The sequence below is a fragment of the Ranitomeya imitator genome, chromosome 9 (genome assembly GCF_032444005.1).
Source record: "Ranitomeya imitator isolate aRanImi1 chromosome 9, aRanImi1.pri, whole genome shotgun sequence".
Taxonomy (NCBI): Eukaryota; Metazoa; Chordata; class Amphibia; order Anura; family Dendrobatidae; genus Ranitomeya; species Ranitomeya imitator.
In genome coordinates this window covers 156,395,242-156,414,689 of record NC_091290.1, presented here as the reverse complement: position 1 = coordinate 156,414,689, position 19,448 = coordinate 156,395,242, and the positions used below count along the sequence as shown (strand labels likewise).

Here is a 19,448-nt window from a genome sequence, read left to right as displayed (position 1 = left end):
AAGTCTCCCTAAGCTAGAAGATTGTTGGGTACAGCCGGGACCAGCTGCTTCGAAAGCATCACCAAACCAGGGATTCAAGCTTCAGGAGGCTAATTTGCATATTCCAGGTGCCTTCTGGGAGAAGCGAAGTCTCCCTAAGCTAGAAGATCGTTGGGTACAGCCGGGACCAGCTGCTTCGAAAGCATCACCAAACCGCGCGCCTTACGGCGCGTGAATTTTTGCCTGTAGGACATTATTGCAAGAGAGCTTGGCTGAGTAGATTACACAAGAAGGAAAACACACAGCAAGTCAGCAGGATCTAGGAGCAACATGGCAGATGTGACAACCTACATGGTGAGCTGCAGCATGTGCTACATGTTCACAGATCGACCAGAAGAAGAATCCAATTTCACCTGTCAGAAGTGTAGACTAGTGGCCCTTTTAGAAGAAAAGGTGCGGGGTCTGGAAGAAAGAATAGCAACTTTGAAACTCATCAAAGAGAATGAAGACTTTCTAGACAGAACAGAAGCATCTCTACTGGTCACAGAAGGTGCAAAAAGTGTCAGAGAACCTCCAAAAGCAGATGAGTGGAAGCATGTGACCAAAAGAAGCAAGAAGACCATGGAGAAATCACCAACCACACAACTGAAGAACCGATATCAAATCTTTGTAGAGGATGAAGATGGCACACCTAAGAATGAAGCAATACCAGCAAGCAAAAAAGAAAAGGGCACACAGCAACAAGTGACAGCAAAAAGTACAGCCAAGAAGCAACGAAGAGTGGTGGTGGTGGGAGACTCACTACTGAGAGGCACCGAAGCAGCCATCTGCAGACCAGACATAACTGCAAGAGAAGTATGCTGCCTTCCAGGTGCGATGATCAAGGATGTGACCGATAGGATACCAAAGCTCTTCAGCTCCAAGGACGTCCACCCATTTCTTCTGATACATGTTGGCACCAATGACACGGCAAGGAAGGACCTACCGACAATCTGCAAGGACTTTGAAGAGTTGGGGAAGAAGGTAAAGGAACTGGATGCACAGGTAGTTTTTTCTTCTATCCTTCCAGTAGACGGGCATGGCACCAGGAGATGGAACAGGATCCTTGATGCAAACAACTGGCTAAGACGATGGTGCAGACAACAAGGATTTGGATTCCTGGACCACGGTGTGAATTACTGGTATGATGGACTCCTCGCCAGAGACGGACTACACCTCAACAAACCTGGGAAACACACATTCGCCAGAAGACTCGCTACACTCATCAGGAGGGCGTTAAACTAGAAGAAGAGGGGACGGGAAGAAAAACATTAGACTCGAACAAAGACGACCCAGGAAAACATACTCAGAAGGGAGGTAAGAACATTTCTAAAACAATCCACAGTGAGGAGATTGGAACAAAACAAAATCCTCTAAACTGCATGCTCGCAAACGCCAGAAGCCTGACAAACAAGATGGAAGAACTAGAAGCAGAAATATCTACAGGTAACTTTGACATAGTGGGAATAACCGAGACATGGTTAGATGAAAGCTATGACTGGGCAGTTAACTTACAGGGTTACAGTCTGTTTAGAAAGGATCGTAAAAATCGGAGAGGAGGAGGGGTTTGTCTCTATGTAAAGTCTTGTCTAAAGTCCACTTTAAGGGAGGATATTAGCGAAGGGAATGAGGATGTCGAGTCCATATGGGTTGAAATTCATGGAGGGAAAAATGGTAACAAAATTCTCATTGGGGTCTGTTACAAACCCCCAAATATAACAGAAAGCATGGAAAGTCTACTTCTAAAGCAGATAGATGAAGCTGCAACCCATAATGAGGTCCTGGTTATGGGGGACTTTAACTACCCGGATATTAACTGGGAAACAGAAACCTGTGAAACCCATAAAGGCAACAGGTTTCTGCTAATAACCAAGAAAAATTATCTTTCACAATTGGTGCAGAATCCAACCAGAGGAGCAGCACTTTTAGACCTAATACTATCTAATAGACCTGACAGAATAACAAATCTGCAGATGGTTGGGCATTTAGGAAATAGCGACCACAATATTGTGCAGTTTCACCTGTCTTTCACTAGGGGGACTTGTCAGGGAGTCACAAAAACATTGAACTTTAGGAAGGCAAAGTTTGAACAGCTTAGAGATGCCCTTAATCTGGTAGACTGGGACAATATCCTCAGAAATGAGAATACAGATAATAAATGGGAAATGTTTAAGAACATCCTAAATAGGCAGTGTAAGCGGTTTATACCTTGTGGGAATAAAAGGACTAAAAATAGGAAAAACCCAATGTGGCTAAACAAAGAAGTAAGACAGGCAATTAACAGTAAAAAGAAAGCATTTGCACTACTAAAGCAGGATGGCACCATTGAAGCTCTAAAAAACTATAGGGAGAAAAATACTTTATCTAAAAAACTAATTAAAGCTGCCAAAAAGGAAACAGAGAAGCACATTGCTAAGGAGAGTAAAACTAATCCCAAACTGTTCTTCAACTATATCAATAGTAAAAGAATAAAAACTGAAAATGTAGGCCCCTTAAAAAATAGTGAGGAAAGAATGGTTGTAAATGACGAGGAAAAAGCTAACATATTAAACACCTTCTTCTCCACGGTATTCACGGTGGAAAATGAAATGCTAGGTGAAATCCCAAGAAACAATGAAAACCCTATATTAAGGGTCACCAATCTAACCCAAGAAGAGGTGCGAAACCGGCTAAATAAGATTAAAATAGATAAATCTCCGGGTCCGGATGGCATACACCCACGAGTACTAAGAGAACTAAGTAATGTAATAGATAAACCATTATTTCTTATTTTTAGTGACTCTATAGCGACAGGGTCTGTTCCGCAGGACTGGCGCATAGCAAATGTGGTGCCAATATTCAAAAAGGGCTCTAAAAGTGAACCTGGAAATTATAGGCCAGTAAGTCTAACCTCTATTGTTGGTAAAATATTTGAAGGGTTTCTGAGGGATGTTATTCTGGATTATCTCAATGAGAATAACTGTTTAACTCCATATCAGCATGGGTTTATGAGAAATCGCTCCTGTCAAACCAATCTAATCAGTTTTTATGAAGAGGTAAGCTATAGACTGGACCACGGTGAGTCATTGGACGTGGTATATCTCGATTTTTCCAAAGCGTTTGATACCGTGCCGCACAAGAGGTTGGTACACAAAATGAGAATGCTTGGTCTGGGGGAAAATGTGTGTAAATGGGTTAGTAACTGGCTTAGTGATAGAAAGCAGAGGGTGGTTATAAATGGTATAGTCTCTAACTGGGTCGCTGTGACCAGTGGGGTACCGCAGGGGTCAGTATTGGGACCTGTTCTCTTCAACATATTCATTAATGATCTGGTAGAAGGTTTACACAGTAAAATATCGATATTTGCAGATGATACAAAACTATGTAAAGCAGTTAATACAAGAGAAGATAGTATTCTGCTACAGATGGATCTGGATAAGTTGGAAACTTGGGCTGAAAGGTGGCAGATGAGGTTTAACAATGATAAATGTAAGGTTATACACATGGGAAGAGGGAATCAATATCACCATTACACACTGAACGGGAAACCACTGGGTAAATCTGACAGGGAGAAGGACTTGGGGATCCTAGTTAATGATAAACTTACCTGGAGCAGCCAGTGCCAGGCAGCAGCTGCCAAGGCAAACAGGATCATGGGGTGCATTAAAAGAGGTCTGGATACACATGATGAGAGCATTATACTGCCTCTGTACAAATCCCTAGTTAGACCGCACATGGAGTACTGTGTCCAGTTTTGGGCACCGGTGCTCAGGAAGGATATAATGGAACTAGAGAGAGTACAAAGGAGGGCAACAAAATTAATAAAGGGGATGGGAGAACTACAATACCCAGATAGATTAGCGAAATTAGGATTATTTAGTCTAGAAAAAAGACGACTGAGGGGCGATCTAATAACCATGTATAAGTATATAAGGGGACAATACAAATATCTCGCTGAGGATCTGTTTATACCAAGGAAGGTGACGGGCACAAGGGGGCATTCTTTGCGTCTGGAGGAGAGAAGGTTTTTCCACCAACATAGAAGAGGATTCTTTACTGTTAGGGCAGTGAGAATCTGGAATTGCTTGCCTGAGGAGGTGGTGATGGCGACCTCAGTCGAGGGGTTCAAGAGAGGCCTGGATGTCTTCCTGGAGCAGAACAATATTGTATCATACAATTATTAGGTTCTGTAGAAGGACGTAGATCTGGGGATTTATTATGATGGAATATAGGCTGAACTGGATGGACAAATGTCTTTTTTCGGCCTTACTAACTATGTTACTATGTTACTATGTGACATGACTTTAGTTACAAACCCATGCCGACTGTTTAATCACTTCATTCTTATCCAGGTACTTACATACATGTTGTTTAATAATTTGTTCAAAAATCTTTCCTGGTATGGAAGTCAGACTCACTGGCCTATAATTCCCTTGGTCCACCTTTTTTTCCCTTTTTGAAGATAGGAACGATATTTGCTCTTCTCCAGACTTCTGGGACTTCTCCTGTTCTCCAATAATTTTCAAAGATTATGGAGTGGTTCAAAAACTTCTGCTGTCTCCTTCAGTTCTCTGGGGTGTAATTAATCTGGACCTGGAGACTTGAATTCATTTGTTGCCTAATTGTTTCCTCACCATCTTTGTTTATAAACTTCGAAAAAGCTGGCAGCACTCCATCTCCTTTGAAAACTGTGCAGGATTTATTAGGCCCACATGTCTGCTTGAGAAAAGCTCATTTAGAGCCAAAATGTTGCCCAGACATGTGGGCCTAATAAATCCTGCACAGTTTTCAAAGGAGATGGAGTGCTGCCTGCTTTTTTGAAGTTTATGGACTTGGGACAATCAGTGGACAGGTTGCCTGGGGGCCTTGCACCCGAAGATAAGTAAAGGATTTGTGCTGTTCCTATTTTTATCAATATCTTTGTTTATAGCTATCCTGAATTCTTCTACTCCTTTAATAGGACAGTGAAAACCAGTTGATGTTACATTTCCTTTCTGAGAGAAAACAGATGCAAAACAGGAATTTAAAAGTTCGGCCTTCTCAACATCCTTTCTTACCATTTCATCATTTTCATCCTGTAAAAATCCTATAGCATTTTTGACTTTTCTTTTACTTTTGACATATCCCCAAAATCCTTTTTTACTGCTTTTGACGTCTCTTGCAAGCCTTAATTCATTGTCAGCTTTAGAAAATCTGATTTGTGCCCTGCATGTGCCAATGCGACTGAAGATGGGGCTAATAGAGCAAAATATCATCCGAATAAACACTCACACTCCTACCGATCAACGGCTTTAGGATGTCGTTAATGAACATTTTGAAAGAACGCCGGAGCATTTGTAAGGCCGAAAGGCATAACTAGACACTCAAAATGACCTTCCGGGGTATTCAAGGCCATCTTCCATTCATCACCTTCTTTAACCCGCAGCAAATTATATGCCCTACGGAGATCGATCTTAGAGAACCACTTGGCTCCAACTAATTGGTTAAATAAATCCAGAATTAGCGGCAAGGGGTAAGGATTGCGCACAGTGATTTTATTAATCTCCCTGAAATCCAGACACAGCCTAAGACCCCCATCTTTTTTGACAAAAAAGAACCCCACAGCCACAGGGACTTAGAGGGTCTTGTATAACCAGCAGCAAGACTAGTCAGCAGGTATTCCTTTATAAGGCCTCCCTCTCGGGAATCGTCAGATTAAATAAACGACTCTTAGGGAGAGTAGCACCTGGGATGAACTCAATAGTGCAATCGTAATCTCTGAGGTGGTAGAACTTGTGACTCCACTTCTGAAAAAGCTTTCCAGAATTCCTGAATGGCTTCAGGTAGCTCATTTTTCACTTAGAGTAGCAATAAGTATATCACAACATTTCCCATAACAATCCTGACCCCAGGATCTTATCGTACTTGACGACCAGTCCAGTACAGGATTGTGCATTTTTAACTAGGGTAACCCCAGGACAACTGGAAAAGGCAATTTATCAAGTATAAACAAATCTAAAGATTCCTGGTGTTCCATATTCACAGTGAGTGACCTTTCGAGAAACGCACCCATGCTCTAGAGGTGTTATCAATCGCCACTACAGGAAAAAAGCATGATAAAGGTACAGAATCAATCTTATACTTGTCTAGAAATTGTTGATTATTATATTATTATTATGATCAATCAAATTAAGTGCAGAACCACAGTCCACCATCACTTGAAAATCAATCGAAGGACCTTGACAGGTAGAACTATCAGAAAAATAAACTCCTGCCGACCGTAAAAATGCAGTGTGAAAGTGAGGGTTATTCTGATTGACCTTTTTTTCCTCTTTTCCTTGTTTATGCGTCCTCCACATTGCTTAATAAAATGGTCAACCTTACCACAATAAAGGCATAGCCCCTCAGAGAATCTTCTCTGCCTTTCCTGGGAACGAGAGGACATCGCCCCAAGTTGCATTGGCTCCCCACAGTCAACGGGGCTCTCCAGCAAAATTGAAACCTTCTCCTCATTCTGTCTACCTCTCAATCTTCTATCCACCCAGATAGCTAATTGCATAGCAGCCTCAAGCGTAGCAGGATACGCAATGAGCAAATCTTTAATCCTGTCATTCAAACCTGCTAAAAACTGACTCTTGAGTGCTGGATCATTCCAGATGACCTCTGCAGACCAACGTCTGAACTGGGTACAATATCTCTCAGCGTCCCCAGAACCCTGTTTCAGCCGCCTGAGTTCTGCCTCGGCTGTAGTGACCCGATCAGGATCATATAATACCCCCATAGCCGAAAAAAACGCTTCTACTGGCATCAAACAAGGGTCATCCGGACGCAATGAAAATGCCCAAACTTGCGGCTTGCATTTTAAAACGAAAAAAATTCTTGCCGTTTACCAGAAAAACGTTCAGGAAAACCCATCTTAAGGTACCGTCACACTGAACAACTTAACAACGATATCGCTAGCGATCCGTGACGTTGCAGCGTCCTGGATAGCGATATCGTTGTTTGACAAGCAGCAGCGATCTGGATCCTGCTGTGACATTGTTGGTTGGAGCAGAAAGTCCAGAACTTTATTTGGTCGCTGGATCTCCCGCTGACATCGCTGAATCGGCGTGTGTGACGCTGATTCAGCGATTTCTTCACTGGTAACCAGGGTAAACATCGGGTTACTAAGCGCAGGGCCGCGCTTAGTAACCCGATGTTTACCCTGGTTACCAGTGTAAATGTAAAAATAAAACAAACACTACATACTTACATTCCGGTGTCTGTCGCGTCCCCCGGTGTTCTGCTTCCCTGCACTGTCACCGCCGGCCAGCCGGAAAGCAGAGCACAGCGGTGACGTCACCGCTCTGCTTTACGGCCCTGCGCTTAGTAACCCGATGTTTACCCTGGTTACCCGGGGACCTCTGAATCGTTGGTCGCTGGAGAGCTGTCTGTGTGACAGCTCTACAGCGACCACACAGCGACGGTGCAGCGATCGGCATCGTTGTCTAGATCTCTGCAGCGTCGCTAAATGTGACGGTACCTTTAGGTTCTTCAGAGTGGATTCCAGGGCAATTGCATGCTGTTGTAAGCTGGCAACTTCCAACGTTAACCCTTGCAGACGCTGAGCAAGATTTTGAACGCTGTTCATATTGCAGAAATCCGGGAGGGTGTTTTTTTTTTTTACACTTCTTTCTGGCTGGACAAACTGTTACGGATCTGCAACACAGGACTAAGGTAGAAGGGGGAAAACTGACCCTGCACTATGACTAGGCTGAAACCCTACGATGGAGTGGGCGACCCATTCCTTGCGAATAGACCCACCGACGATCCTAGGTTAATCTCAAGTGAAGACCTGTAGATAAGGGGAAGGGGTTCGCTAAAAGAATAAGGACTGGATAAAAAAAAACAGGTCACCTCCTAATAGAAAACAAAGAGAAGGCTGCAGAAACCAACAGAAAACAGAAACTAAGGCTAGCAGAACCAGAGGTCCCAGCACTGCACAAATAACGCACACACAAGACAAAGCAAAGCACCAAACCAGAACCACAGCTGATTAACACTGATGTCCAGCAAGGACTGGGAGGCAGGTGCTGGTTAATAAAGAGCGATACAAACACCTGACCCAAGACAAACCCAGCACCGGAGGAAAAAGACCAGCAGCCAGAACTCCACAGGGAAAACGGCGGATAGTCACAAACTAAACAGATTCTAACACTTCCCTCTTTGTGGAATTGTTAACGATTGTGCTTTGAGAATCTCATTTTTCAAGATTTCCCATCCTTCCTGGACATTTGATCTTTCATTGGATCTCTCTCATTCTCTGAGTCCCTTTAAAATCTGCCTTTCTGAAATCTAGCCTTGAAGTCTGAGTCTTCACAAGTGTTCCTCCTCTAGTTATCCAAAATTCTAAAATAGCATGGTTGCTATCTCCTAGGGTCCCAGCCACCTTTACCTCCTCAACCATTTCCTCCCTGTTTATGAGGATTAGATCCAAGGTAGCAGATCCCCTTGTTTTCTCCCCTACCTTTTGGAAGATAAAGTTGTCAGCAAGAGGATCCGATCACTGGCTCGCTTTTCTTACCTGCATCTCAAAAACATTTCTAGAATTCGCCCTTTTCTTACTTTCGACTCTGCAAAAACTCTTACTGTTTCACTTATTCATTCTCGTCTGGACTATTGTAACTCTCTACTAATCGGTCTCCCTCTTGCAAAACTCTCCCCGCTCCAATCTGTCCTGAATGCTGCAGCCAGGATCATATTCCTCACCAACCGTTACACCGATGCCTCTACCTTGTGCCAGTCATTACACTGGCTACCCATCCACTCCAGAATCCAGTACAAAACTACTACCCTCATCCACAAAGCACTCCATGGCTCAGCACCACCCTACATCTCCTCCCTGGTATCAGTCTACCACCCTACCCGTGCCCTCCGCTCCGCTAATGACCTCAGGTTAGCATCCTCAATAATCAGAACCTCCCACTCCCGTCTCCAAGACTTTACACGTGCTGCGCCGATTCTTTGGAATGCACTACCTAGGTTAATACGATTAATCCCCAATCCCCACAGTTTTAAGCGTGCCCTAAAAACTCATTTGTTCAGACTGGCCTACCGCCTCAATGCATTAACCTAACGATCCCTGTGTGGCCTATTTATAATAAAAAAAAAAAAAAAGGTTCCTCGCATCATGTTCTCATACACTTTATGCAGTATTAGCCCTCTGTGTCTGTACTGCTACATACTTAGGCAGGTAACTGGTTCATGCAGCTTTACATGAACACCTGAGCCTTACACTATAGCTGGTCCGAATAACTAAAGCAATTGTTACCATCCACCTCTCGTGTCTCCCCTTTTCCCCATAGTTTGTAAGCTTGCGAGCAGGGCCCTCATTCCTCCTGGTATCTGTTTTGAACTGTATTTCTGTTATGCTGTAATGTCTATTGTCTGTACAAGTCCCCTCTATAATTTGTAAAGCGCTGCGGAATATGTTGGCGCTATATAAATAAAAATTATTATTATTATTAAGAGGATAAGAATTTGTTTGACCTGTTAGTTTTGCCTGAGAGAGATTCCCAACAAATGTCTGGATAGTTGAAATCTCCCATGACAACTGTCATATTTTTTGGAGAACTTGGCCATTTGATGCATAAAGAGTTCATCCATATCTTCAGCTTGTACAGGCGGCCTGTAGTAAATGCCTACAATGGTGTCCTTTCCGTTGTTCTGTCCTTGTATTCTTACCCAGTTTCCACAGAACTCCCAGTCTCTGAAGCTTGGATCTCTGTGCAGATATATGCTTTTCTAACATACAATGTGATACCTCCTCCTCATTTATCAAGTCTGTTTCTTACAAATAAGTTGTATCCTTCTAGCCTTGTATTCCAATCATGTGTATCGTCCCACCAAGTTTCCATGATTCCAATGACATATTTCTTCTCCTGCGTTCGTAGTTCCAATTCTCCTTTGTTGCCCATGCTTTGTGCATTCGTATAGAAACATTTTAGTTTGTGATTGGTTTCTCTTCCTTCAATATTTTTATTATTTAGATTTTTTTGTCTTTGTTCTTCCCTTCCACTTCTAATAGCAGAGTTCTCAATAGTATTTCTCAGGTGTATGGCTTTTTCTGACCTTATGCTTCCCTTCCCACATTGTTCTAGTTTAAAGCTCTCCTGATCAGTGTAGCAAGGCGACTTCCAAATACATGTAGGGGGTCTATATAAAAGGGGACTATATAGCAGTCTATATGAGGATATAGGAGGGGTCTATTTAGGAGGAGTCTATATATGAGGATGTAAGAGTGGTCTATGAGGATACAGGAGGGAACTATATATGATATAGGACGGGTCTATTTAGGAGGAGTCTATATATGAGGATATAGGAGAGGTCTATATAGGAGGAATCTATAGTGTGTAAAGATACATGAAGGGCCTACAGGCTGTTTGCCTGTGCTGGCCACAAATATGTAGACATTTCCCATCATGCACCTGGACTGTAGATGCTCCACTTGAACCTGCAGGTTTTCATTCATTTCCGTCTGTTCATCGAGTGATCGCTGCAATTTTCGGATCTGATTCTGCATCTCGTCCAACTGTAAGGAATAAAAAACAAAAATCTTCAGTCCACTGCGTCCGTCAATCCAGCAAGTGAGAACGCATGGAGGCCCTGACAACCAATCGGCAGCAAGAAGAGGTGGGTGACAACCCCCGAGGAGCCTGACTATATACATGGTGCTCAGGAAGGAGGTGATGTAGTATAAGGGGTGTGGTCTCATGTCACTATCAGTGATGTCATCACTGGGGGCGGGGCTGACCTCTTACACTATGTATAGGCTGGTGACGTAGTATAAGGGGTGTGGTCTCATGTCACTATATCAGTGATGTCATCACCGGGGGCGGGGCTGACATACTCTTACACTATGTACAGGCTGGTGATGTAGTATAAGGGGTGTGGTCTCATGTCACTATCAGTGATGTCATCACTGGGGGCGGGGCTGACCTCCTCTTACACTATGTACAGGCTGGTGATGTAGTATAAGGGGTGTGGTCTCATGTCACTATATCAGTGATGTCATCACCGGGGGCGGGGCTGACCTCTTACACTATGTATAGGCTGGTGATGTAGTATAAGGGGTGTGGTCTCATGTCACTATCAGTGATGTCATCACCGGGGGCGGGGCTGACATCCTCTTACACTATGTACAGGCTGGTGATGTAGTATAAGGGGTGTGGCCTCATGTCACTATATCAGTGATGTCATCGCTAGGGGCGGGGCTGACCTCTTACACTATGTATAGGCTGGTGATGTAGTATAAGGGGTGTGGTCTCATGTCACTATCAGTGATGTCATCACTGGGGGCGGGGCTGACCTCCTCTTACACTATGTACAGGCTGGTGATGTAGTATAAGGGGTGTGGTCTCATGTCACTATCAGTGATGTCATCACCGGGGGCGGGGCTGACATCCTCTTACACTATGTATAGGCTGGTGATGTAGTATAAGGGGTGTGGCCTCATGTCACTATATCAGTGATGTCATCACCGGGGGCGGGGCTGACATCCTCTTACACTATGTACAGGCTGGTGATGTAGTATAAGGGGTGTGGTCTCATGTCACTATATCAGTGATGTCATCACCGGGGCGGGGCTGACCTCCTCTTACACTATGTACAGGCTGGTGATATAGTGACATGAGACCACACCCCTTATACTACATCACCAGCCTGTACATAGTGTAAGAGGAGGTCAGCCCCGCCCCGGTGATGACATCACTGATATAGTGACATGAGACCACACCCCTTATACTACATCAGTGATGTCATCACCGGGGGCGGGGCTGACATCCTCTTATACTACATCACCAGCCTATACATAGTGTAAGGGGTGTGGCCTCATGTCACTATATCAGTGATGTCATCACTGGGGCGGGGCTGACATCCTCTTCCACTATGTACAGGCTGGTGATGTAGTATAAGGGGTGTGGTCTCGTCACTATATCAGTGATGTCATCACCGGGGGCGGGGCTGTCCTCCTCTTATACTATGTATAGGCTGGTGATGTAGTATAAGGGGTGTGGTCTCATGTCACTATATCAGTGATGTCATCACCGGGGGTGGGGCTGACCTCCTCTTACACTATGTACAGGCTGGTGACGTAGTATAAGGGGTGTGGTCTCATGTCACTATATCAGTGATGTCATCACCGGGGGCGGGGCTGACATCCTCTTACACTATGTACAGGCTGGTGATGTAGTATAAGGGGTGTGGTCTCATGTCACTATATCAGTGATGTCATCACCGGGGCGGGGCTGACCTCCTCTTACACTATGTACAGGCTGGTGATGTAGTATAAGGGGTGTGGTCTCATGTCACTATATCAGTGATGTCATCACCGGGGGTGGGGCTGACCTCCTCTTACACTATGTACAGGCTGGTGACGTAGTATAAGGGGTGTGGTCTCATGTCACTATATCAGTGATGTCATCACCGGGGGCGGGGCTGACATCCTCTTACACTATGTACAGGCTGGTGATGTAGTATAAGGGGTGTGGTCTCATGTCACTATATCAGTGATGTCATCACCGGGGCGGGGCTGACCTCCTCTTACACTATGTACAGGCTGGTGATGTAGTATAAGGGGTGTGGTCTCATGTCACTATATCAGTGATGTCATCACCGGGGGCAGGGCTGCAGCTTTGAGGGTGGAGTTTAGTAACTGACCCTTTATTTCAGGGTCTCACCTGGTCCTCCGCCTGACCAAGCTCCTTTTTCAGTTCCTCCACTCGGAGCCTCAGTTTCTTCACCTCACCCTCCAGCTGTTCTCCGCGGCGGCTGGAATGAGCGAGTTCAGCTGATTTCTCATGGTGCTGCTTCTTCAGCTTGGCATGATTATGTCGCAGGTCGGACAATTCCTGGGATTCAGAATGAAAGTTAAAACAGGGCGGCAGTAGGAAGCCCGCCGATGACTGATGAATGTCGAGCTCTCCAGGTGAGGTGGTATGAGGGGCGTGATGGGGCGGGGCACTCCCATGAGGGAAGGGTTTGTGGGTGGAGATTCCCCATGTGGGCAAGACATGTGTAGGCGGTGCCAGGACGCCACACACCACGTCACCCTCACCTTGCTCTTCTCCAGGAGCTCGGCCTGTACGGTCTTCAGGTCAGTGTCCAGGGCGCTGGCCGCCTGTCTCCTCTTACGGGTCAGGATCTCTTCCAGGTCCTGGATCTGCAGCCGCAGCTTCTTGTTGTCCCTTTCCAGGCCGATCTTCTCTGTCTCTAGCCTCTCTCGCCGGCCCCACTCCTCGGCGTTCTCTGCCTGCAGCCCCTCCATCTACACAGAGCACACAGAGCTGCACATGAAGCCGCTGGCTCTGCACACAGGGCTGACAGTTGTGGTCTTACTCTGCCCGTACCTCTGCCCGCAGCTCTGCCAGCTTCTTGTCCATGCTGCAGCGGACGCCGAGCTCATCCTGCAAATCTTCCGAAATCCGACCCAACTCGTCCTGGTGCCGCTCTCTGAGGAGGGTGAGCTGCAAACAGGGGTCACTTCTAGAGAGGGAAAAGTTGACTCGCAGCACTCCAGCCACCATCCTGCCAGTGACCACAGGCAGGAGATCTGCGACCTAGTCTCTCCACCAAGCAGTCTCGGCTCCTCTTATTAGCCCGGCGGGAATGGACATCATCACTGCAGGGTGACACACACAACGCTGTGTCTGCTGGGCTAAGAGAAGAGCCGAGACTGCCGAGAGGTGGGACCCGGTCGCAGGCCTCCTGCCCGGCATTCATGGGTAGAGTTGAGCGAATTTGTTAGGATTTGGTCGCCAAATCTGAATTTGCCATATTTGTACCCTCTTCGTGCCGAATGTGTGTTTGTTGATCAGTTCGGAACATATTTGGTAATTTCTACTCTATTCTAATGAAGTTCAGCTGTGTTTGACGAATATTGCAAAAACAATATTCCCTGCCGATCGGATTCGGAACCGTGTCCGAAGAAATTCACTCAACTCTAGTCATGGTTAATGGCCAGAGTCCTGCTAATCACTAAAGCAATCCTCCCCAGGTCAGTCCCTATGGTCCACATATATAGCCCCTCCTCTATCATCTATTGACTCCGCCCTTCTCCGAAATTACTCTGCCCACATCGTCACAATATACTTATATAGCCCCTCCCACAATCAGATGACCCCGGAGGCCCCTCCCAACTCTAACATTCTAGGATTCTATGAAGTGCTGTGGTCAGGGTCATCGTGTCCAACCAACTGCTCAGTGCAGGATTCACTCAATCATAGCGTCCTGACTATAAATTGTGAACCCCTCCATGATCCAAAGACTCCACCCACATCAGAACCATACACTGGTATAGCACCTCCCCAATCTGATGACTCCGCCCACACCCCACTATGCATTTATATAGCCCCTCCCCCAGGCACTGGCCAGTTTCTTACCTGAGTGACTGCCTCCTGCCTGGACTTGCTCAGCTCCTCGCATTTCTCCCTGCAATGGCTGACCTCTGCCTCCATCCTCTCGATGGTCTTACGCAGCAACATCTTGTCTCTATATTAATGTCACAGGAGACACTGGGGTCATAAGTCAGAGCAAACCACACAAATCAGTCAGACATCTAAAGAGTGTTCTGAGCATGACACCATCCGTCCAGCGGGAGTCCCCATCCTGACTGTGGTGAAATATGTGTGTGTGTATGTATGTATGTATATATATATATATATCTATATCAGTGACGGGCAGAGTCCGGAAGAAAATGACCGCTCCTTACTCCCCGCAGTCAGTGCCTGTCGCCCGCATACTCCCCTCCAGTCACCGCTCACACGGGATTAATGCCGGGTGTAACGGACCGCGTTATGCCGCGGGTACCGCACTCCATTACCGCCACTATTAACCCTGTGTCCCCAACCTTTTACTATTGACGCTGCCTATGCGGCATCAATAGTAAAAAAATTTAATGTTAAAAATTAAAAAAAACCTGCTATACTCACCCTCCGTAGTCCACCGAGCCGCTCACGCCTGCCGCCATCTTCCGTTCCCGGCGATGCATTGCGAAATTACCCAGAAGACTTAGCGGTCCCGTGAAACCGCTAAGTCATCTGGGTAATTTCGCAATGCACCCTGTGAACGGAAGATGGCGACAGCCGCGCGCGTATCACCGGAGCTTTGGTGGATCCTAGGGGGTGAGTATATAACTGTTTCTTATTTTAATTATTTTTTTTTAACAGGGATATGGTGTCCACACTACTGTATACTACGTGGGCTGTTATATACCGCGTGGCTGCTATATACTACATACGCAGTGTTATATACTATGTGGGCTGTGTGATATACTCCGTGCGCAGTTATATACTGCGTGGGCACTGTTATATACTACGTGACTGCTATATACTACATGGGCAGTGTTGTATACTGCGTGCCCTGTGTTATATACTGTGTGGGTTGTTATATAGTACGTGGCTGTGTCATATACTGAGTGGCCACTGTTATAGATTGCGTGGCCTGTATTAACGCATCGGGTATTCTACAATATGTATATAGCAGCCACATAGTATATTGCCCAGCCACGTAGTATATTGCCCAGTCACGTAGTATATTGCCCAGCCACGTAGTATATTGCCCAGCCACGTAGTATATTGCCCAGCCACGTAGTATATTGCCCAGCCACGTAGTATATTGCCCAGCCACGTAGTATATTGCCCAGCCACGTAGTATATTGCCCAGCCACGTAGTATATTGCCCAGCCACGTAGTATATTGCCCAGCCACGTAGTATATTGCCCAGCCACGTAGTATATTGCCCAGCCACGTAGTATATTGCCCAGCCACGCAGTATATTGCCCAGCCACGTAGTATATTGCCCAGTCACGTAGTATGCACCATATCCCTGTTAAAAAGAAAAAAAAAAAAATTAAATAAAAAATAGCCTGCATAGGCAGCATGGATAGTAAAAAGTTGATCACAGGGTTAATAGCGGCGGTAACCGAGTGCGTTACACCGCGGTCAACGCTGCCATTAACCCTGTGTGAGTGATGACCGGAGGGGAGTATGCGGACTGAGGAAGGAGTGGCCATTTTCTTCCGGACTGTGCCCGTCGCTTTTTTGTCGTGGCTGTTTTGCCACGACCAATCAGCGACTTGGATTTCCATGACTGACAGAGGCCGCGACCAATAAATATCTGCGACAGATCAAAGGACAGACGGAAGTGACCCTTAGACAATTATATAGTAGATACACACATATTATATATAGATATATATATCTGTCCAGAAGTCTGCAGGTCTCACCCAGGTGCTAATATGTATTTTCCTGAGACAGCAGACTTCTGTCTCCAATCTCACCCGGAGGTCGTACTGGGAACCAAGAAGAAAGGGAACATTTGACATCTCCTAGCTCTTTGGAAGACAGATGTCAATTACAGCCTGACACAATCTATCTGTGGGAACTTTTACACAGGGAATCTCAGAGTAAATAATATAATCATTGGGGGAGCGGCCGTGGTCCAATCAAAAACAAGAAATTATGATATTAACCTGAGGGTCTGGTCTGGAAATCTGACCTCCAGAGTAAATCTATAAATTAGACCTGTATACCTAGAACCCTGTTCACATAATGGGGGCAGCCTGGGAAGCTGATGTGTTCCACAACTACACTCACCCCCCCCAGGGAGCAGAAGCAGACTACAAGTTAGCTATTTCTGTAAGTTATCTCCTGTTTATTTCAGGGCTGTGGAGTCAGTCATGGAGTCGGAGTTAGTTTTGGTTGGAGTCGGTAGAAATGTACCGACTCCAGCTTTAAAAAAAAATGTATTAATATTTCATAATTGAACTTTGATTTACAGTGACTAAAAAATGACAAGCAGAGGACTTAACTCCAGGTATTTTCTTAGAGGAGTGGAAGAACCTGATGTTTCGCCTGTCCCAAAGAGGAGGGTTAATTGCAAGTGGCATTGCTAAATCAATGAAACGGAGAGAGGAGCTACTATTACAAATTTAACATTCTTTTGGCAGCTGTTTATGTAGACCCAATGCATCCGATTCTTCTAGATGATCAACAGCTAACTAAAGGAAAAGAATAGCAGTAAGGATGAAAGGGCTGCAGAACAGTCAGGAGGAACAAGAAGAATTTGGTCGTCCTGCCACATCTTCACCCTCATCAACTGATATGGGAGAGATGCTTTATTGCTTATAGTTCTTTTTCGTATGGTCGTTTTTCTTGTGGTTTCCACATCTCTCCCATATCATCTTTATATGACTGGTGTGATAATAGTCCGGCAAGTGAGTAGCAGTAAGTGCTTGCACTATTCATATTCAAGTGATGCTGCTTTTGAGTACCGCCATCCTGATATTACCCTCATCAACTGATGAAGAATTTAATTTCGAAAAATATTTGGATCACAAGGACTGTGCAAAGTGTTCCCGCATAGAAGAGTCATCCCCATCAAAGAACACAGCCAGTACATTTCAGCAGAATTTTTCATGTGCACTAGAAGAAATTGAGAAATTTGACCGTTCATCAAAAATAACAACAAGCGATTCCTCCGTATCCCGACATTGTCAGAGATGTTCCCGAGTGGTCACTGCTTTGCCACCAACCCAAGTTACTGTAGAGAGGTCGTTCTCTGCTCTCCGAATAATTACATCAGATTTGAGGGCATCCATGAAGGAGGATCTGACAGACGCAATACTTTTTCTGAGGACAAATTTATAGATTTATTCTTATTAACTGCATAACAGTGTTTATTGCATATTTACTTACAAGAGTTTAGAAAAGCTTATAAAAGTTATTTGCTATATTCTAATTGTATTCTAATAAATATAGTTTTTGCTCTAAGTGGTCTGATTACTTATATGATGGTGAGAAACTGAATAAGCACGATGTTATTATTTGACAACAGTAAATTTATTGTTACGAATTGGCCATTTATGAAGGAGTCGGAACCTGATAAAATCCAGGAGTCGGAGTCGCAGCTGTGGCTTACCGACTCCACAGCCCTGGTTTATTTTATACTGTTTTGAATTTTTATACCTTTTTTCTTTACTGTAAGCACTGAATCTTTTGTATTAAAGCATAAAACTTTAACAAGTTGAACCTTGAATGTTCTAAAGAATCCATAGCCTAAGGTGTGTGAGCCTTATGAGTGATAGACATTATTAGTATTATTAATTCCAAGACTCATCACCCGTGTATTCGTTGAGTGGTGGCAGCGTGTATGAGCGGGTGTGTGGCCTGGGTCGGTGTGATTTATGCTCCCATTACAGCATAGGACAGAGGTTGAATGCTGGACTGAGAGTGGGGAGATAGATTAACCCTTGCAGGCACAACCCCAAGTCACGTGCTGAGAGCGGATACGTGACAAATTAGTGGCAGCACGGAGTGGGATCCGTAACACTGACCATCATCATCCGCCCAGCAGGGGTCCCGGTAATGAACACCACCATCATCTGCCCAGCAGGGGTCCCAGTCCTGATCACCATCATCCACCCAGCGGGAGTCCTGGGCCTGACCACCACCATCTGCTCAGCGGGGGTCCCGGTCCTGACCATCATCCACCCAGCAGCAGTCCTGGGCCTGACCACCACCATCTGCTCAGCGGGGGTCCCGGGCCTGACAATCATCCATACACATACCCCCTGAACCTTTATAACCCAGAAGTCGGATCTCATACATAGACATCTCCTGTCTCTACACCGGGACAGAGATACAGATAAGAGCAGGCCAGGAAGGGAAGGACTATGCAAACCAAGCCCAGAAAACATGATTACCACGGCCCTGGTCACCTGCAACGTGCCACCGACACCAAGGCCAGGATACATCCACCGCACATACATCCACTGTACATACATCCGCCCATGCCGCACATACAGCCACCGCACATACATCCGCCACACACCCACATCCTTACATACATCCGCCACACATACATCCACTGCACATACATCCACACATACAGCCACTGCACACACATCCACCCATGCCGCACATACAGCCACTGTACATACATCCACCTATGCCGCACATACAGCCACTGCACATACATCCTCTGTACACATATCCACCCATGCCGCACATACATCCACTGCACATACATCCACCATACACACATCCACCCATGCCGCACATACATCCACTGCACATACATCCACTGCACATCCACCAATGCCGCACATACAGCCACTGCACATACATCCGCCACACACCCACATCCTTACATACATCCGCCACACATACATCCACTGCACATAGATCCACACATACAGCCACTGCACATACATCCGCACATACATCCGCCACACACCCACATCCTTACATACATCCGCCACACACCCACATCCTTACATACATCCACTGCACATAGATCCACACATACAGCCACTGCACATACATCCGCCCATGCCGCACATACAGCCACTGCACAAACATCCACCCATGCCGCACATACAGCCACTGCACATACATCCGCCATACACACATCCACCCATGCCGCACATACATCCA

General features: G+C 45.6%; 1 protein-coding gene across 3 annotated transcripts in view; it reads right to left on the bottom strand.

Annotated features, from left to right (window-relative positions):
- Positions 1-19,448, bottom strand: part of CCDC102A (coiled-coil domain containing 102A) — a 72,561-nt gene that overhangs the window by 9,139 nt on the left and 43,974 nt on the right. For all 3 annotated transcript variants that reach the window (XM_069739622.1, XM_069739619.1, XM_069739620.1), the window contains exons 4-8: positions 14,394-14,502; positions 13,362-13,478; positions 13,070-13,279; positions 12,693-12,863; positions 10,443-10,546 (exon numbers count right to left, since the gene is read on the bottom strand). In XM_069739622.1, the coding sequence (XP_069595723.1) occupies positions 10,443-10,546; positions 12,693-12,863; positions 13,070-13,279; positions 13,362-13,478; positions 14,394-14,502 (711 nt within the window). The remainder of the gene's footprint in view (positions 1-10,442; positions 10,547-12,692; positions 12,864-13,069; positions 13,280-13,361; positions 13,479-14,393; positions 14,503-19,448) is intronic.